The sequence below is a fragment of the Gopherus evgoodei genome, chromosome 2 (assembly GCF_007399415.2).
Source record: "Gopherus evgoodei ecotype Sinaloan lineage chromosome 2, rGopEvg1_v1.p, whole genome shotgun sequence".
NCBI classification, from domain to species: Eukaryota; Metazoa; Chordata; order Testudines; family Testudinidae; genus Gopherus; species Gopherus evgoodei.
In genome coordinates, this window is record NC_044323.1 from 147,696,124 (window position 1) to 147,715,132 (window position 19,009).

The 19,009-nt window shown below is 53.0% G+C and overlaps 1 protein-coding gene across 1 annotated transcript; it reads right to left on the minus strand.

Annotated features, from left to right (window-relative positions):
* Positions 1 to 10,205: 10,205 nt before the first annotated feature.
* Positions 10,206 to 18,783, minus strand: PURB (purine rich element binding protein B). The gene has a single exon (XM_030551812.1). It carries the CDS (start codon positions 18,781 to 18,783, stop codon positions 17,860 to 17,862), a length of 924 nt encoding a protein of 307 aa, XP_030407672.1. The 3' UTR covers positions 10,206 to 17,859.
* Between the last annotated feature and the right edge of the window lie 226 nt (positions 18,784 to 19,009).

Sequence of the window (19,009 nt, forward strand, 5' to 3'; positions counted from 1 at the left end):
CAGAGGCAAGAAGCAGGAGTGAAGACAAAATGGAGATGAGGCAGCTGCCTTTTATAGTCTCTTCCCATGTGGCTTGTGCTTAGTTTGTCTCAAACACAAGATACCCAGCTCATGGTAAGAAAAAACCTGAGAGTTCTGTCCATAAGCAGGTCCCTGCATACCTTGCCGAGTCACAAGGTATATCTGCCTTCTCTCAATGGGTCGGTTGCCGCTGATGGTCCTTAATGGGCCATCAAGCAGGCCAGGCAGAGCTGATGCCACATTGTTTGGGGTATCACCCAGAAACATAGCACAAGTTTGAAATACAGACAGTCTAGAGCCAATACTTATAATGCTAAACACAAAAATGATACATGCATACAGATAGCACAATCATAACCTCCTCACAGACACCTCACTTGACCTCCCCTGTACAAGATTTGGTGCCATTATGTGATCATGGTTACAACAATGATCTGTACGGTCCCAGTTCGTGTCAATAACATCACATCCTATTGCACCTGTGTCACATCCTATTGCAAACTCCAACAGCTAAACATATGGACAAGCGACTCCACGTCCCATGCCAGGGATTTGAGTGGTTTTACTCTCACCCTGTGGCAAAACTCCCGAGTTGTCCTGGCTGCTAATGAGAGATCCCGGTAGGGGAGATTTACGTCGACTCCAAAGGAAGAAGAACCTAAATGACTGGACCCATTGGGAGGAAAGATTGAACCCCAGGCCTGGGTCTGCAGGAAGAGCGAACCACCAGCTCTATTAGCAAAACCTGATTTCCTCAGCTGGGGGCAGTATCTAAACTCTCTGATAAACCACCGAGCGGCACAAAAGAGGAGCTCCAGGCACCAGCTAAGGAAGCAGGTGCTTGGGGCGGCCAATATCAAGGGGCGGCATGTCCGGTTGCTACTGGGGGCTGCACATCCGGGTCTTCAGCGGCAATTTGACGGTGGGTCCCTCAGTCCCTGTTGGAACGAAGGACCAGCCGCCGAATTGCTGCAGAAGAGTGCAGTGGCACGATTGCGCTGCCGCGGCTTTTCTTTTCTTTTCTTTTCTTTTTTTTTTGCCGTTTGGGGCGGCAGAAAACCTGGAGACGGTCCTGGCTCCAGGGTCGGCTGGTTGCAAAGGCCTCACTGTGTCGATGGCGTCTGTGATCACAAGGAGCAGGGCATCCTGACTCTCTTGTTTGGGGAGAGCCCGAGATGTTCAGCAAGCTGCTGAGACCTTTTGATGGGCGGCCGTTGTTCTCTGACAAGACGGACGAGGTGTTGCTCTGAACGATTCTTGAGCTGCCCTCTGCTCCCTGGGAGTCTCTGCTCCAGCCCCCAGGAGACGCCGGGAAAACCCTCCACAGCAATATCGTCGTCAGTGCCAGAGCCAGCGCCAGCCCTGCAGGCCGCTGAGACAATGGGTATCTCACCACGGAGATGGGAGCTTCAGAAGATGTCACCTGACTCCAGTTTGAGCCAATCGTCTCGTCTCAATCAGCTTTTGACTTCCCCTCTGCAGAGGGTGGCGCAGCAGCTTCCTATCACCTCGTCAGTGCTTGGGAGGCCTCAGACAAGTGGGTCCCAAGTGCTGTAGGTCTGGGCTATTCAGTCCAGCAGCTGCTCTCCACCCCTCTCACACTCGTCCCGTTTCAGGGACTTCTCTCCTGAGTCCAGGCTCCTTCAAGACGTTTGGAACCTGCTCACCCGGGGGCTGTGACAGAAGCTCTCTGGGTTTCAGGGCAGGGTTTCTACTCCCACAATTTCCTGATCCCCAAGTCCAAGGGGGTCTGAGACCTACATCAGCCCTTTGGGCTTTTGACTAGTTCCCTGAGCCAGTGCGATTCCATGTGGTTAGCTGGCATCAGCCCTTCCCTCCTCGGGTCACAGTGATTGGTTTGCTGCCCACGATTGCCGGGCCGTGCGTGTTGCCCGCTCACAGGGAATTCCTCCGGTTTGCGCTCGGGGAGGCCATTATCAGCACACGGCCCTTTGACCTGCCATCAACTGCCTGGCGGTATTGGCCTTAAAACGCAGCAGGACCCACGTCTTCCCCACCTACATCGCTTGACCAGTTCGAGGGCCCAGGACCAGGTCCAGTCGTCTGGGGCTCACCCTGAACATGGACACATCAGCCCTCACCACACGGACACGCCGGGGGTCACTGACTCGACAAGTTCGGAGATTTCAAATGGGTCCTGACGGACGCCTGCCCCTGAGCTCCCACCTCGGGTCAGACTCGTCTGACGTAACCAAGTACACAAGGCTGCGTCGTTGCACTCGTCAGGCCTGGCTGAGCGTCTCCCATCTGAGCCAGCACCGCAAAGCCGAGTCCCTCCCTCCCCTGCAGCGTGTTCCACAGAGTAGGGGGAAGACCTGGGATGAGGTGTGCAGGCAATAGGCTTCCCCCCGACGGGCTGGGGAGCTCACCGGCAAGGGTCGCAGCTCCAGTGCTCTAGATGGAGCAGGTGGAGAACCTTCCTCGAGCTCCAGGCATCTCACAGAGCTTTCGGAGCTTTCCTCTCGCATCCAGGCTTGTCCTTGGTGCAAATGCCTGGCGCTAATAGGCTGCCGGGTGCTGCCTGAAGGAGCAGGGAGGCCCCGAGAGGCTGTTACTCCTGCTGCTGCACCCAGAACCCGCCAGCCGACATCCCTAGCAGAGAGGCTCCCACCACCAAGAGGGATCCCTCAGACCCAGCCTCCTGCGCTCCATCTCCCAGGCCTGGGGGGCCCTCAGACCCCTTGCTTCCCCCAAAAGACAACAAGTGTCCCCAGCTTTGCTCTCGGGTGGGCCACACTCCGGGCTTGGCTGGAGCCCGGCGTTAGTGCCCCAGCCTCATCCCCCATGGCACGCACAGACTGAAACACAGCGGCACCAGGTGACGCCCCTGGCCCTGGCCTGGCCATGAGGTTGGTTCCTGGCCCATCACATTCTCCTCTGCCGCGCCGCCCAGGCCTCCTGTGAAATGCTGCATCCAGCCCCTCCCCGCATGGGCCTGGAGAGGGGGCGCTCCAGGGCTGTGCAAGAGAAGTTACTCGATAGTGAGGAGCAATCGACAAGGTCGACTCAGTGGAACAGATTTTCTGCTTGGCCTGCAGATCGTGGGCTGCAGCCTGTGGAGGCGAGAGGCCAGGATATCCTAGAGCATTATCCCATCACAAATCCCAGGCCATTCTCTGGGGGCACCTGCAGCAATCTCCACGCCTCCCCGTCCTGTGCCAGGGCACAGGCCTCTCCAGCCCGGCGGGTCTGTCCCCACCTGTTAAGGCCACGGGGCTGCCCTGGGACCGCAGCATTGGGCTAGCACATGGGGTAGCCAGTCCTCCTCCTCTGCATAGGATGGGCCCAGTCGCTTCCTGAACGACGACTCCAGTGGGGTTTGTGGGGTCACCTGGTTCTCAGACCGTACGTTCACTCCTTATGCCACAATCCCAGCTCATGGGAACTGGTGAGAGCTGGCTGAGGGGCTGAGTGTTCGGGCGCCTCCTGTGTGGAGAACACATCTGCTGCCTCTCGGCCGGCTCCTGGCCTGCTCTGAGCTGCAGGACACATGTGCATGACCTGCCCCTTGCCACTGAAGAGCCAGGCCCTGCTACCGGGGCTCCCACATGGAGCGAAGGGCAGCTGCCCCGATGGGTGCTGCTGTGGGGCAGCGTTTCTGGCTCCAGCGTGTGGGGCGCAAACTGGCCAGCGTAGCCTGAACAGCCGGACCCATGTCTCAAAGGACGACTTCCTGAGCCGTCAGGGGCTGTTCCCCTCAGTGCATTTCTGAGCAGCGAGTGGCTGAGTGCCAAAAGTACCCGCCCTACCCCCCGCTAGGCTCAGGACAGCAAAGCACCTCACCCAGTAACTGACCCAGCTGTCCAACAGCTCCCAGGGGGCAGGCAGCCCCCCATTTCACAGATGGGGAAACAGAGGCACAGAAAGGGGGAAGGGGCTGCCCGGGTTTTCACAGTGAGTCTGGGAAGAGAACCTAGGTCTCCTTTCTACACACACTCTGCTGCACTACCTCTCTCCTTCCCGTGTGTGGAGAGCCCAGGGCGGGGCTAGCAGGGGCTGCGGATCAGGAGTGAGGGGCACTGGTGATGCTGTGGGGAGCCCAGGGCTGGACTAGCAGGGGCTGCAGGCCAGGAGTGAGGGGCACCGGCAGAGCTGGGGGGAGCCCAGGGATGGAGTGAGGGGCATTGCACAGGCTGAGGCAGTGTGGTCTTGTCCAGGCCTGGGAGAGCTGGGTTCTAGGCCTGGCTCTGCCAGGACCCTGCTAGGTGACCTCTGGCAGATCCCTGCCCCTCCCTGGCTGCTCCCGCCTGCTACCCCCATTGGGTCGTTACGTGTGAGCTGTGGGGTTCTGTGCCCGGGACACGGGGAGCTGTGTAAGGGGGCCCCCAGCCAGCACCCTCAGGGAGCCAGCATCAGGTACCGCCTGCTCTCAGCAGCCCTGTAGGCACCTCAGCTCCTGCATTCAGCCTGGGAGGAGGATCCTTGAAGAGCCTCTGAAATCCTGTTGCAGCAGCAGCGTGAAGCCCTTGGCTGGGCCAAGCTCCAGGTGAGGAGGAGGAGAGGCAGCCCAAGGAGCAGGCAGGGACCAGAAAGCGCCACTGAGTCTGCATGACCTAGTTTGCCTGGGCGAGGACAGCAACGGGAGGGGGCTTGGCTCCCGCACCGTGTCCTCAGATGAGCCCAGTTCCCACCGGGATGCGCAGGGCTATATATAGCAGTCAGGCTGCAGCTCAGCTGCGTCAGCTGGGCCTGTGCACAGCTCTGCAGCATTTCTTCCCTCGGGAATCGTTCAGGCACTGAGCAGTTTGGTGGACGCCAGCTGGGGGCTGGGCACGATCCCCGGGGGCGTCTGCCGGGGGGAGGGGCTGGGGGAAGCTGAACCCCCAGGAGCAGTGCGGAGAGGCACCATTACCGCAGGCACCTGCTTGCAAACACTCCCCCTACCCCCCGCACAAACACACGCACACCAGCTCCCAGCCCCAGTCCCAGCCTGGGCTGCACAAACAAAGGAATCTCGGGTAGGAGCAGAGAGGTTATTTCACCTCTGTGTTTGGAGCTGGTGCGAGTGCTGCTGGGATCCGGTGCCCAGTTCTGGGGCCCCACAATTCAAGCAGGATGTTGATAAATTGGAGGGGGGACAGAGAAGAGCCACATGCCTGAGGGAAGCCTGGGTCGTTCCCCAGGTGGGGAGGGGGCAAGCAGGGGGGCAGGCAGGGCGAATGAGCCCCTCTACCCTAGGCCCCTCCAAAAGCCTGAAATGTCTCTGTGCCGCCTTGGTGAAATGGCTGGAAAACTGGCCCTACAGTGACCGAGCCCCTTGAGTCCAGCTCTTAGGTGTAACACAGAGATGATTAAAGGTTAACTTGTATCTACAGGGGGAACAAAGATTTCATACTGGGCTCTGCAGCCTGGCAGAGGAAGATCTCCCATGATCCAAGGGCTGGAAGCTGAAGCCTGACAAACAGACTGGAACCAAGGTGCACATTTGTACCAGTGACAGTAATTCCCTGGGGGGGCTGTGGTGGATTAACACGAATGGCTGTTTTCGAATGAATTATTGTGGGCGGGTCTCTGGCCTGTGCTCTGCAGGAGTCAGACAAGATGATCACGATGGTCTCACACACACACACACGAGTGTAGATGCGCCCCCCCTTTCCTCCCCCCAGCTGAACTCAGCAGCGATTTGTTCACTGCGCAGGTGCCTTGCGACAAGCTGGCTCTCACCTCAAATGAACCAGGCGGCTGCTCTGCTGCTGAGCGAGAGCTGGAGCCTTGTCAGTACCGGGGCTGGGCTGGACTAACCCCCAGAGCACAGCCAGGGGGAAGGAGTCCAAGGGTGCATCTGCAGCCCCACGGCAGAGCCCATCTACCCCCAGCCCCTCCCTGCCACGCTGTGCCAGAAGCCCAGTCAGGTCGGCCCCGAGCAGGCGACGGCTGCCGAAAAACCCATTTGAAACTCAGGAAAAATGCACTGTTCTCAGTGCTGCTTTCGCCCCACCAGGGCCCAGAAACAATCCCAGGGGGCGATGCATCCAATCCGAACTGACCGACACCGCGTGACCCCGGACAGGCCCAGCCAAGCCACTCGGGGGCAGACGCCCTGCCCAGCCCGGGGCAGTCATCGGGTCACACAAGCGGCAATTAGCACATGGGGAAAAGGGGAAATTCACCCACCCAATTCCTCAGTGGTTTTGAGTGATCCTAATGGCCCTGCCTGTTAATAAATGGCTCATCGATTGGCAGAGCCTGATGTGGGCTTGTAAGTATCACTAGCCCCTTCTGCTGCTGGGCTTGGACCACAGGCAGCTGCCCAGAGCAGGTGGAGAACAGCTGGGACCCCTCAGCAACGGGCCCTGCAGATCAGCTGTGGCAAGTTAGTCTTAGTGATTTCATTTTCCTGCTCCACAATTACATTGTTGTTGGGAGGTGTGGGAGCTGCGGGTCAGGATGAGGGGGCATCAGTAGAGCTGGAGGGGAGCCCGGGGCTGGGCTAGCAGGGGCTGTGTGTCGGGAGTGAGGGACACTAGCCGAGTGGGGGCATGGGGAAGCCAGAGAGCGAGGTTGTGCATTGCTCTGGCTCATTCCAACACGGGATTTACTGAGTTGGGCTGCATTAAAAAACATCACAGTGAGCCCAGAACCCCGCAGGCAAGGGGCGGTGGGTGGGGTCCCAGGGATCCCCTGAGTCTGGTAAGTTCATTCCAGTTCCCATGAGGGTCAGGTGAGGTCTATTAAAAGCCTGTCTCTGGCCATAGATCACAGTGAAATACAGGTACCCAGAGTACTCTGGCACGATGACCAGCGCCTGACAACCACGTTCCTACTGTCTGCAGCCAGGGGAAAGGTTTTCCTCCAGGACAGAAACGTTGATCTGTCTGTGTCCGTGGCAATGAAGTGTTGTCTGGTTCCCAGCAGACTCCAGCTCAACATCTGAACCATGCTAAGGAAGGAAGGGGAGAAGGTCACCGAGAAAAGGAACAGGAGGAGGGGAACAGTGCGAGGGGGGCCCTATGTGGAGGTGCACAGCCCAGGTTTGTTTGGTACCTTTGGGAGCCCAAGAACCCTCCAGCACCACTCCCTGAGGGCACGAACAGGCAGCAAGTCGCTTCCTGAACAGGGCTCTCAGCCACCCTGGCTGAAAAGGCTGGAGTACGTGGGGTGCAATCAGTTTCATTAGCCAGGCCGAGCCCCTGGCAGTGACGCTCCAGCTGTGGCCCAGGGGGCTGGGCGTTGTGTTTGGAGCCTTCTGTTCCCAAGAGCCGAACTCCCCTGACGCTGGTCTCTGTTAACAGATGTGTTCCTGTTTGCTCAGAACCCAGCGCTGGGGCGTGGCCTGGGGAGAGCATTGTCAGGCAGCGGAGTTGCTGGGAGTGAAGTCCGTGTCCCTGTGGTAGGGGACAGGGGCACCCCCCATAGTGCTGGTGCAGTCATGTGAGCTTGTCTGGGGGCAGCCAGGATCGAACCCGGGAGCTGAGGGGCTAAGCGCAGGGATTCCTACACCCCAAGGCCAGAAGGGACCAGTGTGATCATCTAGGCTGACGGCCCTCCCAGCCCAGCCTAGAGACCTGCCTCTGCATTCCTAGAGCAGAGCTGTAAGGAAAACAGCCCAGCTGAGTTTAAAGATGTCCAGGGCTGGAGAATGCGCCACGGCCTCAGTAATTTGTTCCAATGGTTAATTACTCTCACTGTAAAAATTTACATCTGACTTTGTCTAGCTCCAACTGCCAGCCCCTGGGGCGTCTTAGACTCTGCCACACCGAAGAGCCCATTGATAACGATTCGTTCCCCGTGTAGATATTTAGGCTCTAATCAAGTCACCCTATAACCGTCTCTTTGGTAAGCAAAATAGCCGGAGCTCCGTGAGTCTCTCACTCTCAGGCAGGTTCTAATCCTTGAATCATCTCATGGCTCTTCTCTGCCCCCTCTCCAAGGTCCCCACGTCCTGCTTCCACTGCAGGCACAGGATCCCAGAAGCCACTGCCCCAGTGCCAACCACAGCAGCATGAGCAGCTCGTGTGAGTTCGACCGAGGGCTGCCAGACTCAGCGCCTCTGTGGCTGAACGTGGAGGGAGCCCTGCGGCACACGGTCCTGCCATGTACAGCACTGGGGCTGATAACGGGCTCGACAGCGGAACAGACTGGGAAGGGGAACAGCTGTGACATGTCCCGGGTGCCAGTCACAGCACGGGCTTCGGGGCCACCTGGCTGCTCTGGTAGACGTTTTGGCTCCTGTCCTGCGGCAGGAGGGTTGGGCTACAGGCTGCTCCACTGGCCACCTTGGTCTGTGGGGAACTAGCCGAGTCTCCTTGTCCTGGACAGTGGAGCAGGAATTCTCTGAGCTCTGGCATCCCTCCAAGCTGTGGCCATGGATCAATCCAACATGGCGCCTGCCAAGCCCTGGGCACAGCACATGCTACATCCCTGCTGGGCAGCCGCAAGGCCCAGCCGTGCTCACACTCTTCTCGGGGGACTCGGGGACACTGGCCGTGGCTGGGGTGTAGGGGGTATCTCTGTGAGGCACCTTCTGCTAGACGAGCCAGGCGTGCACCCACGCCCCACTTCGGAACAAGTCGTTCACCCAATCTCTCCGGAAGCCACGCAACGCCAAGCACGCTTGCCTCAGGGGCCAAAGCAGGCCCCGTCCCGCAACAAGAGCCTCTTCCAGCTGGTGACACAAACATACCAGCTTCCTGCCCCCCTGAACTGAAGCATGTTCCCAAGGACATGTAGGAAAAGTGGCTCAAACTAGGGCTGAGTTACAGGAGACCCAGGTGCTGGAGGCCGCCTGATGGCACAGGAGCCTTTTGCTCTAGAGCCCTGCCCAGAAGTTGGGTTTTGTTTTACAGAGCTTGGGGCCGGGGAGCATAAAACTTGCCTCTGGCTGGTGCAGCCCCGGACCAGGAGAGCCATTGGCATTCCTAGCTGGGGTGTTCATATCTAGCACAGCCGTAGGATGCTCCAGTCCCTCTGACAGCTGCCCAAGAATGGGATGGGCAGCCAAACTTTCAAAGGATCCCCCTCCGCAAACCCTGGCACCATGCCTAGGACCTGGGTGGGCGAAGCTACAAGAGATTGTGCCGTAGCCACGTTTTCACTAATTGGAGGAAGCTTCCCTGGGGAGCTTGGCGGGAAGCTGTCGAATCAGTGGGAAGTCACAGCCCCCTGAAGCTCCCAGTCAGTGCTGAGGACTAACAGATTGTGACAGAGCACGTGCTCCATACGCTTTCTTCTCCCCTCCCACAATTGTGGAAGTACGGACCACGGCGAAGCTCTGGGTAGAAGGCCAAAGCAGCACCTGGCCAATATTTGTGTATTAAGGTTGGAGACACATGTCTGGTCAGAAATGTCTCTGTTTAACATCACCGGGCATAGCCCTGTGCCCAGACCTCGCTCTGCAATAGGGATACTGCTGGGGATTACATGACTGGGTTCTGCTGAACAAAACTCACTGTTGTAATGGGTTGTCATGTCCCTGCTAGGGTCTGACCACCCGTCAATGCGTCCTAAAGAAATCAAGGGAACCAAGTGCAGTTGCTATTGCAGAGCACAGCACCTACCAGCCTAGGCCAGTGGTTCTCACTGGGCCACATGCACACACTACATGGACAGCCTCTGTGATGGAGGATGCCACACGGGCCACAGTGGTGTGCTGTCTTGGCTGCGGTTGAGAGTCACTGGCCTAGTGGCTGGTTGAGTCCAAGCCCGTGGGTTCCCTAGTGTGGCATTGTGGCCAAGGCAATGTGTGGAAGAGCACAGCGAAGAGCCACAGCATTCTTCAAGAGCTGGAGAAAACGCCTGGCTGGGAGTTTACCAAGCTCGAGAAGGGACTTGAGAACAGCTTATAAGGGGAGACGAGGCAGAGAAAGGGGCTGGAAGTTACAGCCAGACAAATTCAAAGTAGAATTCAGGCATAAGTTTTGATTTGCTCGATGAGGGTGATTAACCATTGGAACAAGCTCCCAATTCTCCAACTCAATGTCCTTAGGGCTGGAGGGTGCTTTAGCCAAGCCAGCTATTGGGCTCAGGGCAGGGGTGACACTCCCGGGCCTGTGATATACAGGTCAGACAAGAGGTCTCATCTCGTTAAAATCTCTGGATTTTCATAAGCTCCAAATTCCCACCATTTCCCTTAAGGTCACTGGCAACGTCCACCTTTCAACCCAACCACCTCAGACAAACACAAACTAGATGCTCTTTAAAATGATGCAGACGACAACGTGTCAGGTTCATTCACTTTTCCGCATACTGTATTTGTTACAAACATACAATTTTTTAAATATAGACTGTAAAACTCCATTTGCAAAAATCTGCTACTGTACGGAGTGCTCACTAGCATGAGGCTTTCTTAGCATGGTTTGATTTCATCGATCGCTTCGCTAGTTCGCTAGTGGTAAATCCAGGACCTGCCGTCATTTTGTCAACAGCCTGTCACTCGGCTGTGTTCACATTGCTCTTGGAAAGCAGCCCTGCTAGCCTCAAATAAGGGAATCAGAATCTGAGCTTCAACCAACAGGCAGCAAGACAAAACCGGGCAGCTCGGACTCGGTGTTTGAATAGTTTTCAGCGCTTTGCTTGACAGGTGAGAAAGGAATATTTCTGATCGGTTTGCTGCACTTTCACATGTTTCCATCGGTTTGAACTGCACCTTGCAGCCATGTGTTTTGCCAGTTAAAGTGCATTTTTTTTTTATTAAAAAAATAAACGAGGAATAAACTTTATTCTTTAATCAAGGTACTTAAAAGTGAACTTTTTGGTCTCTCAGCAGATATTCCTATTTCCTACAAATTCATTTCGAGCATTTATAGGGGAGCTTTAGAGAAGTAAATCTATGTTTGCAGTTACTATGATCAGAGAGCAGATTTGATAAATACATACACATGTACACAGACGTCTCTATCTATACAATGTACAGGCGTGTATATTTACATATGGGTCAATTACATCCAAGTATGATCAACATTATGTCACTTGCACAATCATGAATCTTGTACCAAATTAAACCATGTGCCAACCTCCTAAAGTGTACATTCCACCCAGCAAAGCGTCTCCCTCAATCGCCGGCCAGGCTCACAGTACTGCACTGCTCTGGCTTTCGTCTAAATGCACAAATACCGGCCAACAGAGGTTGAGACACTTGCGAGCAAAGGAAACTGTGCGCTACACCTAGCATTGGGAGACGCTGCCTGGCAATGAGTTACATTAATACCAGTGGTAGGAGGTAGCAGAGATGCATCTTGGGGGCATAAAAATGAAGCTGATCTTTTTGCCTCCTTAACTTTCCAGCCAGCATTATTCAACCAGCCAAGCCGTGAAAGCCACCAATCAAATCATGTCCCGCGGGCATGCAAAACACGTTCGCAGGACGGACAGCACATGCGCGTTCCCAATACAGCACATTTTCAGGAGCGGACTCCCTACCTCTTCACAATAAAAGGTCCCTGCCCATTCTGATCTGGGACCACGTTGACACTGGTGTAAGTGTTGGCTTCAGTGGCTCAGCCCAGAACGACAGCAGCGCAACAGACCGGAATAGGCACTAGCACCCATTCTATTTCTAACATACCAGGAGGGAGGGCTGAAGTGTTACATGTTAGTGTCACTAACTAATGAGCACTTCTCCCACCCAGCCGCCACACAAAAAGAGCTGGTATGGCACCCACAGAATCCCAGACAGAGTCGCTTTGACTCCTCTATATATTTATGCTAAAACAGTGTCACCACTGCTTGAATCCAGCTGTTCCAATTATGGAGGGGGGTGGGGGGGAAGGAGCAGGAAGAACTGAAACAGACTAAGCTCTATTCTTCTTGTGAATCCCACATATAATCACAGGGCAGGATTTTCGAGCCAGATGGGCCTTTCACCACAGCACAGAGCAGGAAATTAAACATTTGGCCTTGGAAATTCTCCGAGGTTAATATGAGGCGGGATAGCCGCTGTTGGAAATTAAGCTCTCTTTTCAAATTTCAACTCCCTCTCTATCTTGCCATACACAAAGCAGCAGTAATTGAGAAAACAGCCTCTGTGCAACCTGCAGGAGCTTTGAAAAGGCAGAGCACCTTACTGCTTACCTGTGGGCTGCTTTCCTCTATAGATACAGTACGTACGAGATTAAGGCTAGATAGCAGCATATTACAAAGTCGCCTGTGACAAATGCATGTCGCTTTTATGTTCCTTCTGATGCGATCGCCAGGTGAGTTTCAGTTTTTAAAAGAAGAAACTTGAGCTCACTCACTGCATGGGTTAAAAAGGAGAGGGGAAGACAGTGAGAATGATTAAGAAAAATGCAACTCAAGAAATAAAATCCTCCTGGAATTACAAGGGAGCCTTGCAAAAGACCACTTGAAAGCATGAATGTCCTGTGCCTCTGATACCAAGTCTTCCCCGGGACTCTGCCAGGCTGTAAAATGCAACAGATTCTTTAAGAGTGGGGGAGTTTGTGTACTTTTAAAGGGTCAAGAACCACTAAGATCCCATCAGCCTGTGGTGCATTAGCTCCTTTTAACTCACTGAGGCTGCTACAAAATCCACTGCTTCAGACAGGCTGAAGAATTTGGGCGCATTCATAGTAACATATGGGGGAGAGTATCTCTCGCAGTTTAAAGAGACGGAGAGAAATTTTGGCAAGGGGATTAGATCAAAATTTGTCATGAGTTTTGGGGGGAGGGGGTGGAATCTAGGCACTGTTCCATGTTACAATTTAAATAGGACTATACGGTATTAAGCCATTCACAGTATGCAGGTAAGAAAAACCAAAGCTAAGTGCCAGTGGCAAAATAATTGCTACCACATGGGTAAAAGGCAGTAATTAGTGACCATGCTCAGATGTCCCAATTCCTGCCTCTGATCCCAAACCTCTTTCGAGTGGAAACCACATGCAAGAGGGCTGAGGTTTCAATACAAAGCTGGCTGACCAGTCAGAACACCACACACAAAGCAAAGCAACATTTGTCACAGTACTTTTTTGGTATTTTCTTGTGTGGACTGAAACCAGAAAGTGCAGGAGGTGTGAGATTTGTCACAACCTGACCAGAGGAACGGGGCTTCTGTTCTTCTATCAGGGTCATGTCTTCCCCATCCTCATAATCCAGTACAAAAAAATTGTTCTCTCAGCAGTATGCAGTTTTAAAAGACAAATAAAATGGGTCTCGGGTAATTTTCAAAACCCATTTTTAGGTACAGTATTCTTGCCAACACAAAGTTCTCCCAGGCATCCTAAATATGATTAGAAGACCTGGAATCAGAACCGAGCATTCGCTGGGAAAGGGAGCAGGGGAAGGGTTCAGGGTGTTTACCTGGAAAACGTCCTACTGAAGACACCGAATGAGCAACACTACTTCTTGGACTGGTACACACACAATGCAGAAACTGCCACAGCTGTTCGACATTCACCTGCCTAAAGATATGAGCATCTGACTCCATGAGGAAGAGGAAATTGAGTGCAACAGGTTGAGGATCTGCTGTCCACAACTAAAATTACGTACGTAGCAAGTTTATAGCAGTATTCTTAAATGGATCTGTACTTTTAAAAACATTTACCAGAGGGTCTTCTCTTCAATTCAAACAGTTAAACCTAACATCAGATCAGTTATTTTCATTATACTAAAGTGTTTGTAGCTGACAGCATATGGCAAGACACTAAGATTGTTTACCTGCGTAAGAAGAGGCATATCGGGATAAAGTTTACTACTAAGAACTCACAACAATTTGCAGCCAAAAAAGTGCCATTTTTATATAGGGAAACCTCTAGATTTTCCTCTCTCCTCCCCCACAAGTTAACTCAAGGCCACAGTGTTTTTCAATGAATATCTGCTGAGAGATTAATTGTGCATCAGATAAAGTACCATAATAATTCTGTTACACTTGTAAGAGAAGATGTCTGTGCATATATTATGCACTGAACAGTCTTCCACCAAAATTAAAAAAAAAATAAAAAAATCAAGAAACTGCCACTCTCTCAAGAGCAAAGTAGTTTGTGAGTTGTCAGTCACTTTATAATCCTTTGTGTAGATCAGATTCTACACCCTTGTTTCGGATGGGAAAAGATCACATTTTAGCAAGTCCTCCTCAGCTATTACAATATCGAAAGTGTGCAGTCGTCGACAGGCCACTCAATATGAGGGGATTTATTGTAACCAGCCTCTTGTGCCCCTTACCCTGAACGTTTGAAAATCAGAGAGGATAATTATGTGTTTTTTGGGAGGGAAACAGAAGCAGAAGCTTGAATCTCTTCCTTAACAAGGCCTGTGATTTATTACAAAAGGATTCCTGGATAACTGACAGTGCTGCCTGCTTTCTAAAGGAAGCTCCTGCCGCTGCAGCAGGAATCCTTTTGCAGCAAACACCTATGGAACAGAACACCAACCCGTAACGCTATGGGGATTTATACCTGTATGCCTCGAGTATTTACATTGGAGGGTTTGGTGCTATACAAGATTTACATTTTGTTTTGTACAGCAGATGCTTTGACAGTCGCATTCTGGAACTGTCATTCCAGGGGCAACAGAAATCTGAGAGTTCCATAAATTCAGGAAATCTCCTCTCCAGAGGTGTTTTGCCATTTTTCTACAGAATCCAAATTTATGGGGATTTTTTTAAAAAGAAGCGTCCAACCCTTCTTGTTGCAGAGGTCACCTTCTTCATCCAAGCAGTAACACCAAGAATGGAGCAAAAGAATGGAGCAAATTTTTAACTATACAGGACTTGCTTAAGGATCAAGGTGAACTGTTTGATTGTCCCACAAACAATCCAGTTAACATGCTTGCCTGGAGTAAATGGATATACTGGTCACATCGAGATATCCCAATCTTGAGATGCCAGATTCTATAGAAATAGGACTGTTCTGAATATTCAGATAACTAACGTTACAAATCAGTGTCAGAGTGATGCACTGTAAAATATACAATGTAATTTTTAAGAAGCTGTGGATAGTGGAGACCTTCTGGAGCCCCAGCAGAATCAATCCACTTAATTTATAACCCAATACATATTTCTGAATGATCCTCTTTGCATCTCACAAGAAATATTCAGAGTGGGCCCAAGTACAATAGAAAACTAAAAATCTCTGCAGAAATTCTGCAGTTCTGAGGCAAACTCCCTCCTTTAGGCCCCACCTACCCTGTCTCCAGACTCGTTGCCCCACCCCCAACAACAGGGAATGATTTCCTCAGTCAGTGAACCACTGTACTCAACATGGCCTTGTGCCACTAGAACTGGGCTCCATCTTCCTGCAGAGGGAAGACTGGCCATGAACCTGCTGTAGGAAGAGATAATCCTCAACAGCAGTTAAGACTTATCAACCCACCTTTCAAGATAGTTTAGTTGGATACAGGCAGGGTAACAGTTTTGAATATAAAATTTCTTCTGGAAACACACTGCATTCTGGCCACACCTGATGTTTGCTGGAAGGCCAAACTGAGCTGTATAGGAGTTTGTACATCGATACATCACTTATCTGGTCTAATGACTACAGAAGAAATGCTTCTGGTTGCCAAAGCTGGTGCCATATATGGCTGTGTATATGCCATATATGTCCACTTCCACATACTTTCTAGACAGCTAATGATAGCGTATGTAGCCACTGGCAAGGGACTATCAAGACCCTGTCGCTACCACATAAGTAGAAAGGCAAGGCTAGTTACTGCAATTCAGCCAAAAAATAGAATCCTCTTGAAAAGGAGAGGTACTGCATCTTTGCAAAAAGTGAATTGGCTCACTGCAGCTGAGCAACAAAAAAGGTCAATCGCCATTGAAGCAACAAAACAAGTTGTTGGTCTATACATAAATTGTACATAGTTTTAAAATGAATGGAAAAATTACACCACTATGCACCCAATGTCTGCAGCCTTCAATTCTCATTGCTGCCTGCAATCTGTAATTAGTTACGCAGTTTTCTACACCCCTAAGTGCTGTGATGTCTCGGCCCTTCTGTCTGCTGAAACGGTGGCAATTTGTTCTCCGCAGCAAAGAACTGAACACATGTGAATGAAATACATAGGTAAAAACAGCAGGACATTATTGAAAACAGCTGCCTTAGAGTACAAAATACAGTACAAGTATACGGATGTAATTAAAACATCAAGAAAAACTATTGCTCCCGTACAGTTTAGGAAACCTGGTTCTTTGCAACGGAGAAGAATTTAAAAAAAAATTATCTTTAAAAATTGGTGTTAAAAAGACCTACCAAGGACACCAGGAGGAAAGAATTAGTTTTTAAAAGGGCAACAATACAGGTCTGTGGCTGAAACAAACTTGTGGTTAATGTTCTGATAACCGATTTTTTCACTATCTCAAAAGCTATTTTTTTTAAATCCTACCCAATCTCCCCCCCCAGCCACAACTGTATGAAAAAAAAAAAAAAAGCCTTTTGTATGTTCCTTATTTTCCAATAAATACAAAATAAAGATAGTATAGGTAGAGTAATAACAACATAAGGTAATAAGGGTATGCAATAAATTAAAAAGGCAGCTCAAATAAAGGACAGGCATGCACAGTTTAAAAAAAATATTAAAGATTCTATGATGTCACCCAAGTAATACCTGGAACTTTGAAATGAATAGCATACTCTCCATTCAGTTCAAAGTTACTGGTATACGACTAGGTGTCTAGAAATACCTTTCTGGAGGGGTAGGGTTGACTCGATTAGCTAAAAAAAATCATTTTAGAGTGAAAATCCATTTAAAATACAGAAGTGGTGCTCCCTGGAAAGAGCCCCAACTGAATTCTGGAGCAACAGCTGGATGAATTGGCAGTAGCCAGTCTATGGTGAAATTTCAAGGTGGTAAAAAATGCTGCTAGGGTATATTTATAGTCACAGAGCTTATTCATTTTGTTTCTGCTCCATTTCAGCGATGGATCTGAAGCTCCCACAGGTTGTGTGCTGCTCTGAACAATTCATCCGTGCATTTTTGCCAACTCTGCTGTTAACACAATGTGAGGTACTAAGGAAACAGATTGAGTTCTCTTCTCTTTTTAAAAACTTGTAAAAGAACAAGTGATGGACTTCTGGACCTGAGGTTCTTGGTGTTTAGATTCATAGTCGAACATGTCCACTGAAGATGAATGATGCTCATGTCTCACTTTGTGCCAGTCATTCTTTCACAGACTAGACTTGTAGCCACATGTTGCTGTTCTCAACCAAGTTATGGTTTAAAGATTTAAAAACCCAGCGCACAGGCTGGATTCCACATATTGGCTGGGTCAACCCACTGGAGCCAAGAGAGAGTTGGCTCTTGCTTCTCCCTACTGCTAACGCTGTTTCTTTTCCAAGACCAGCTTACTTGGAGAGAAGGGGAAGAACTTCAGTGAGCAGCAACCAATCCACTCAGCTTTCCTTGTGCTTTATGCCTGTTTTTCCTTGAACCTACCTCTTCGCAACCCCCATGTTTAAAAACAAAAAAAATCAAAACAAGAAAGTGTCTCAATCTTCAACACGTAGCTCGCTGACCGGTTCCGGCAGCGCCCGGAGCGGAGCAGTTTGCATCCCAGAAAACAAGTCCGCAAAGGAAAGGACAGAATGGACGTTGGTCCGGAAACAGGTTCGTCCCAACACTAGGCCCGAAGCTGACGGGATTCCCCTCCCGCCCTGGCTAGGCCCGATCTCCTTCCCCATCGCGACCTGCACCCTCGGATCTGGATAGCTGCTGCGGCCTCTCCCTTCTCTTCAAGCGCTCGGCGGCGGCGCGGCCGCCGGGATGCTGGTTTCCATGGCGGGGGCGAGGGGGGGGGGGGGGGACATGATCTCGAAAGGGGCCGGGGAGGGATCCGGGCAGCGGGGGCCGGGCCTGGGGGCGGTCGATGTCTGCAGTGAAGCTGGATTCTCTCTCCGCCGGGGTCGTGGCTGGGGGTGGCGGCGGCGGCTCCCCGGCCGGAGGCGCCGCTCAGTCGTCGTCCACGTCGTCCCCGTCGGAGTCGTCGCCTGCCCCGCTGCCGCTGCCCGGCCCGGCCGGCCCGGCGCGGCGCTCGTAGAGCTTGTCCCGCTGGCGCTCCTGGATGTCGCGCATCTCGTCGGCGTAGCGGCAGAAGGCGCCGCCGAACTGGGCCCAGGCCTTGCAGGGCACGGTGATGGCGTTGCGGTAGGACGGCTTCACCTCGCTCACGCGCAGGAAGACGCCGTACTTGTTGCAGCCCACGTCGAAGAAGAAGCGCTTGGAGTCCACGGTGATGGAGGTGCCCTCGGGCAGCTCCCCGCCCAGCCCCGCGCCGCCGCCCGGCCCGCCCAGCTCCTCCTCGTCGCCGCCGTAGTCGTCGATGAGCTTGGCCAGCGCGTCGCGGAACTCGATGAGGCCCTGGGCCGGCAGCGCGATGGTCTGGCCGCTCTGCAGGCCGGGCGGGCCGGGGAAGCCCGGGCCCGGGCCGCGGTTGATGGTCTGGCGGATGCGCAGGAAGCGGCCGCGCTGGTTCTCCTTCAGGTCCAGGTAATACTTGCGGTTCTCGCGCACCAGGAACTCGCTCTTCAGCGCGCGGCGCGGCCCGGCCTCCTCGCCCGGCCCGGCCGCCGCCAGCTGCTCGGGGCTGCTGGGGCCCAGCTGCGCGTAGTGCTCGATGAAGTCGCCCAGGTAGTCGCGGAACTCGGCGGCCACGGCCATGGAGAGCGTGAGGCGGCTCTTGGAGCCGCCCGCGCCCACCTCGGCGATCTTGAGGAAGCGGCCCTTGGCGTTCTGCTTCACGTCCAGGTAGAAGCGCTTGTTCTGGATGTCCAGGCGCTTGGAGGCCAGTTCCTGCGTCTCCTGCTCGGGGCCCGGCCCGCGCGGGCCGCCGAACCCGCCGCCGCCGCGCTCGCTGCCGCTGTCCCCGTCCGCCATCTTCTCGCCCCCGCCCGAGCCGCGCCGCGCGCCCCCCCGCCCCGCTTCCGGCGCCGGCCTGCGCGCGCGCCGGAAGCGGGCGACGTGCGCCGGGCCCCGCCCCGCTGGGGTTGGGGCGCGCGCCCTGCGCCCCGCCCCGCAAGGGTGACGTCACTGACGCACCGCGGCGTCACGCGCGGCGTCATCGTATTAGAGCCTCGTTCCCTCCCCCTCCCTCACGCCAGGC

What these genes read in the sequence shown, in the direction of transcription:
- PURB (XM_030551812.1), bottom strand. Translation starts at nt 18,783, where the DNA reads ATGGCGGACGGGGACAGCGGCAGCGAGCGCGGCGGCGGCGGGTTCGGC.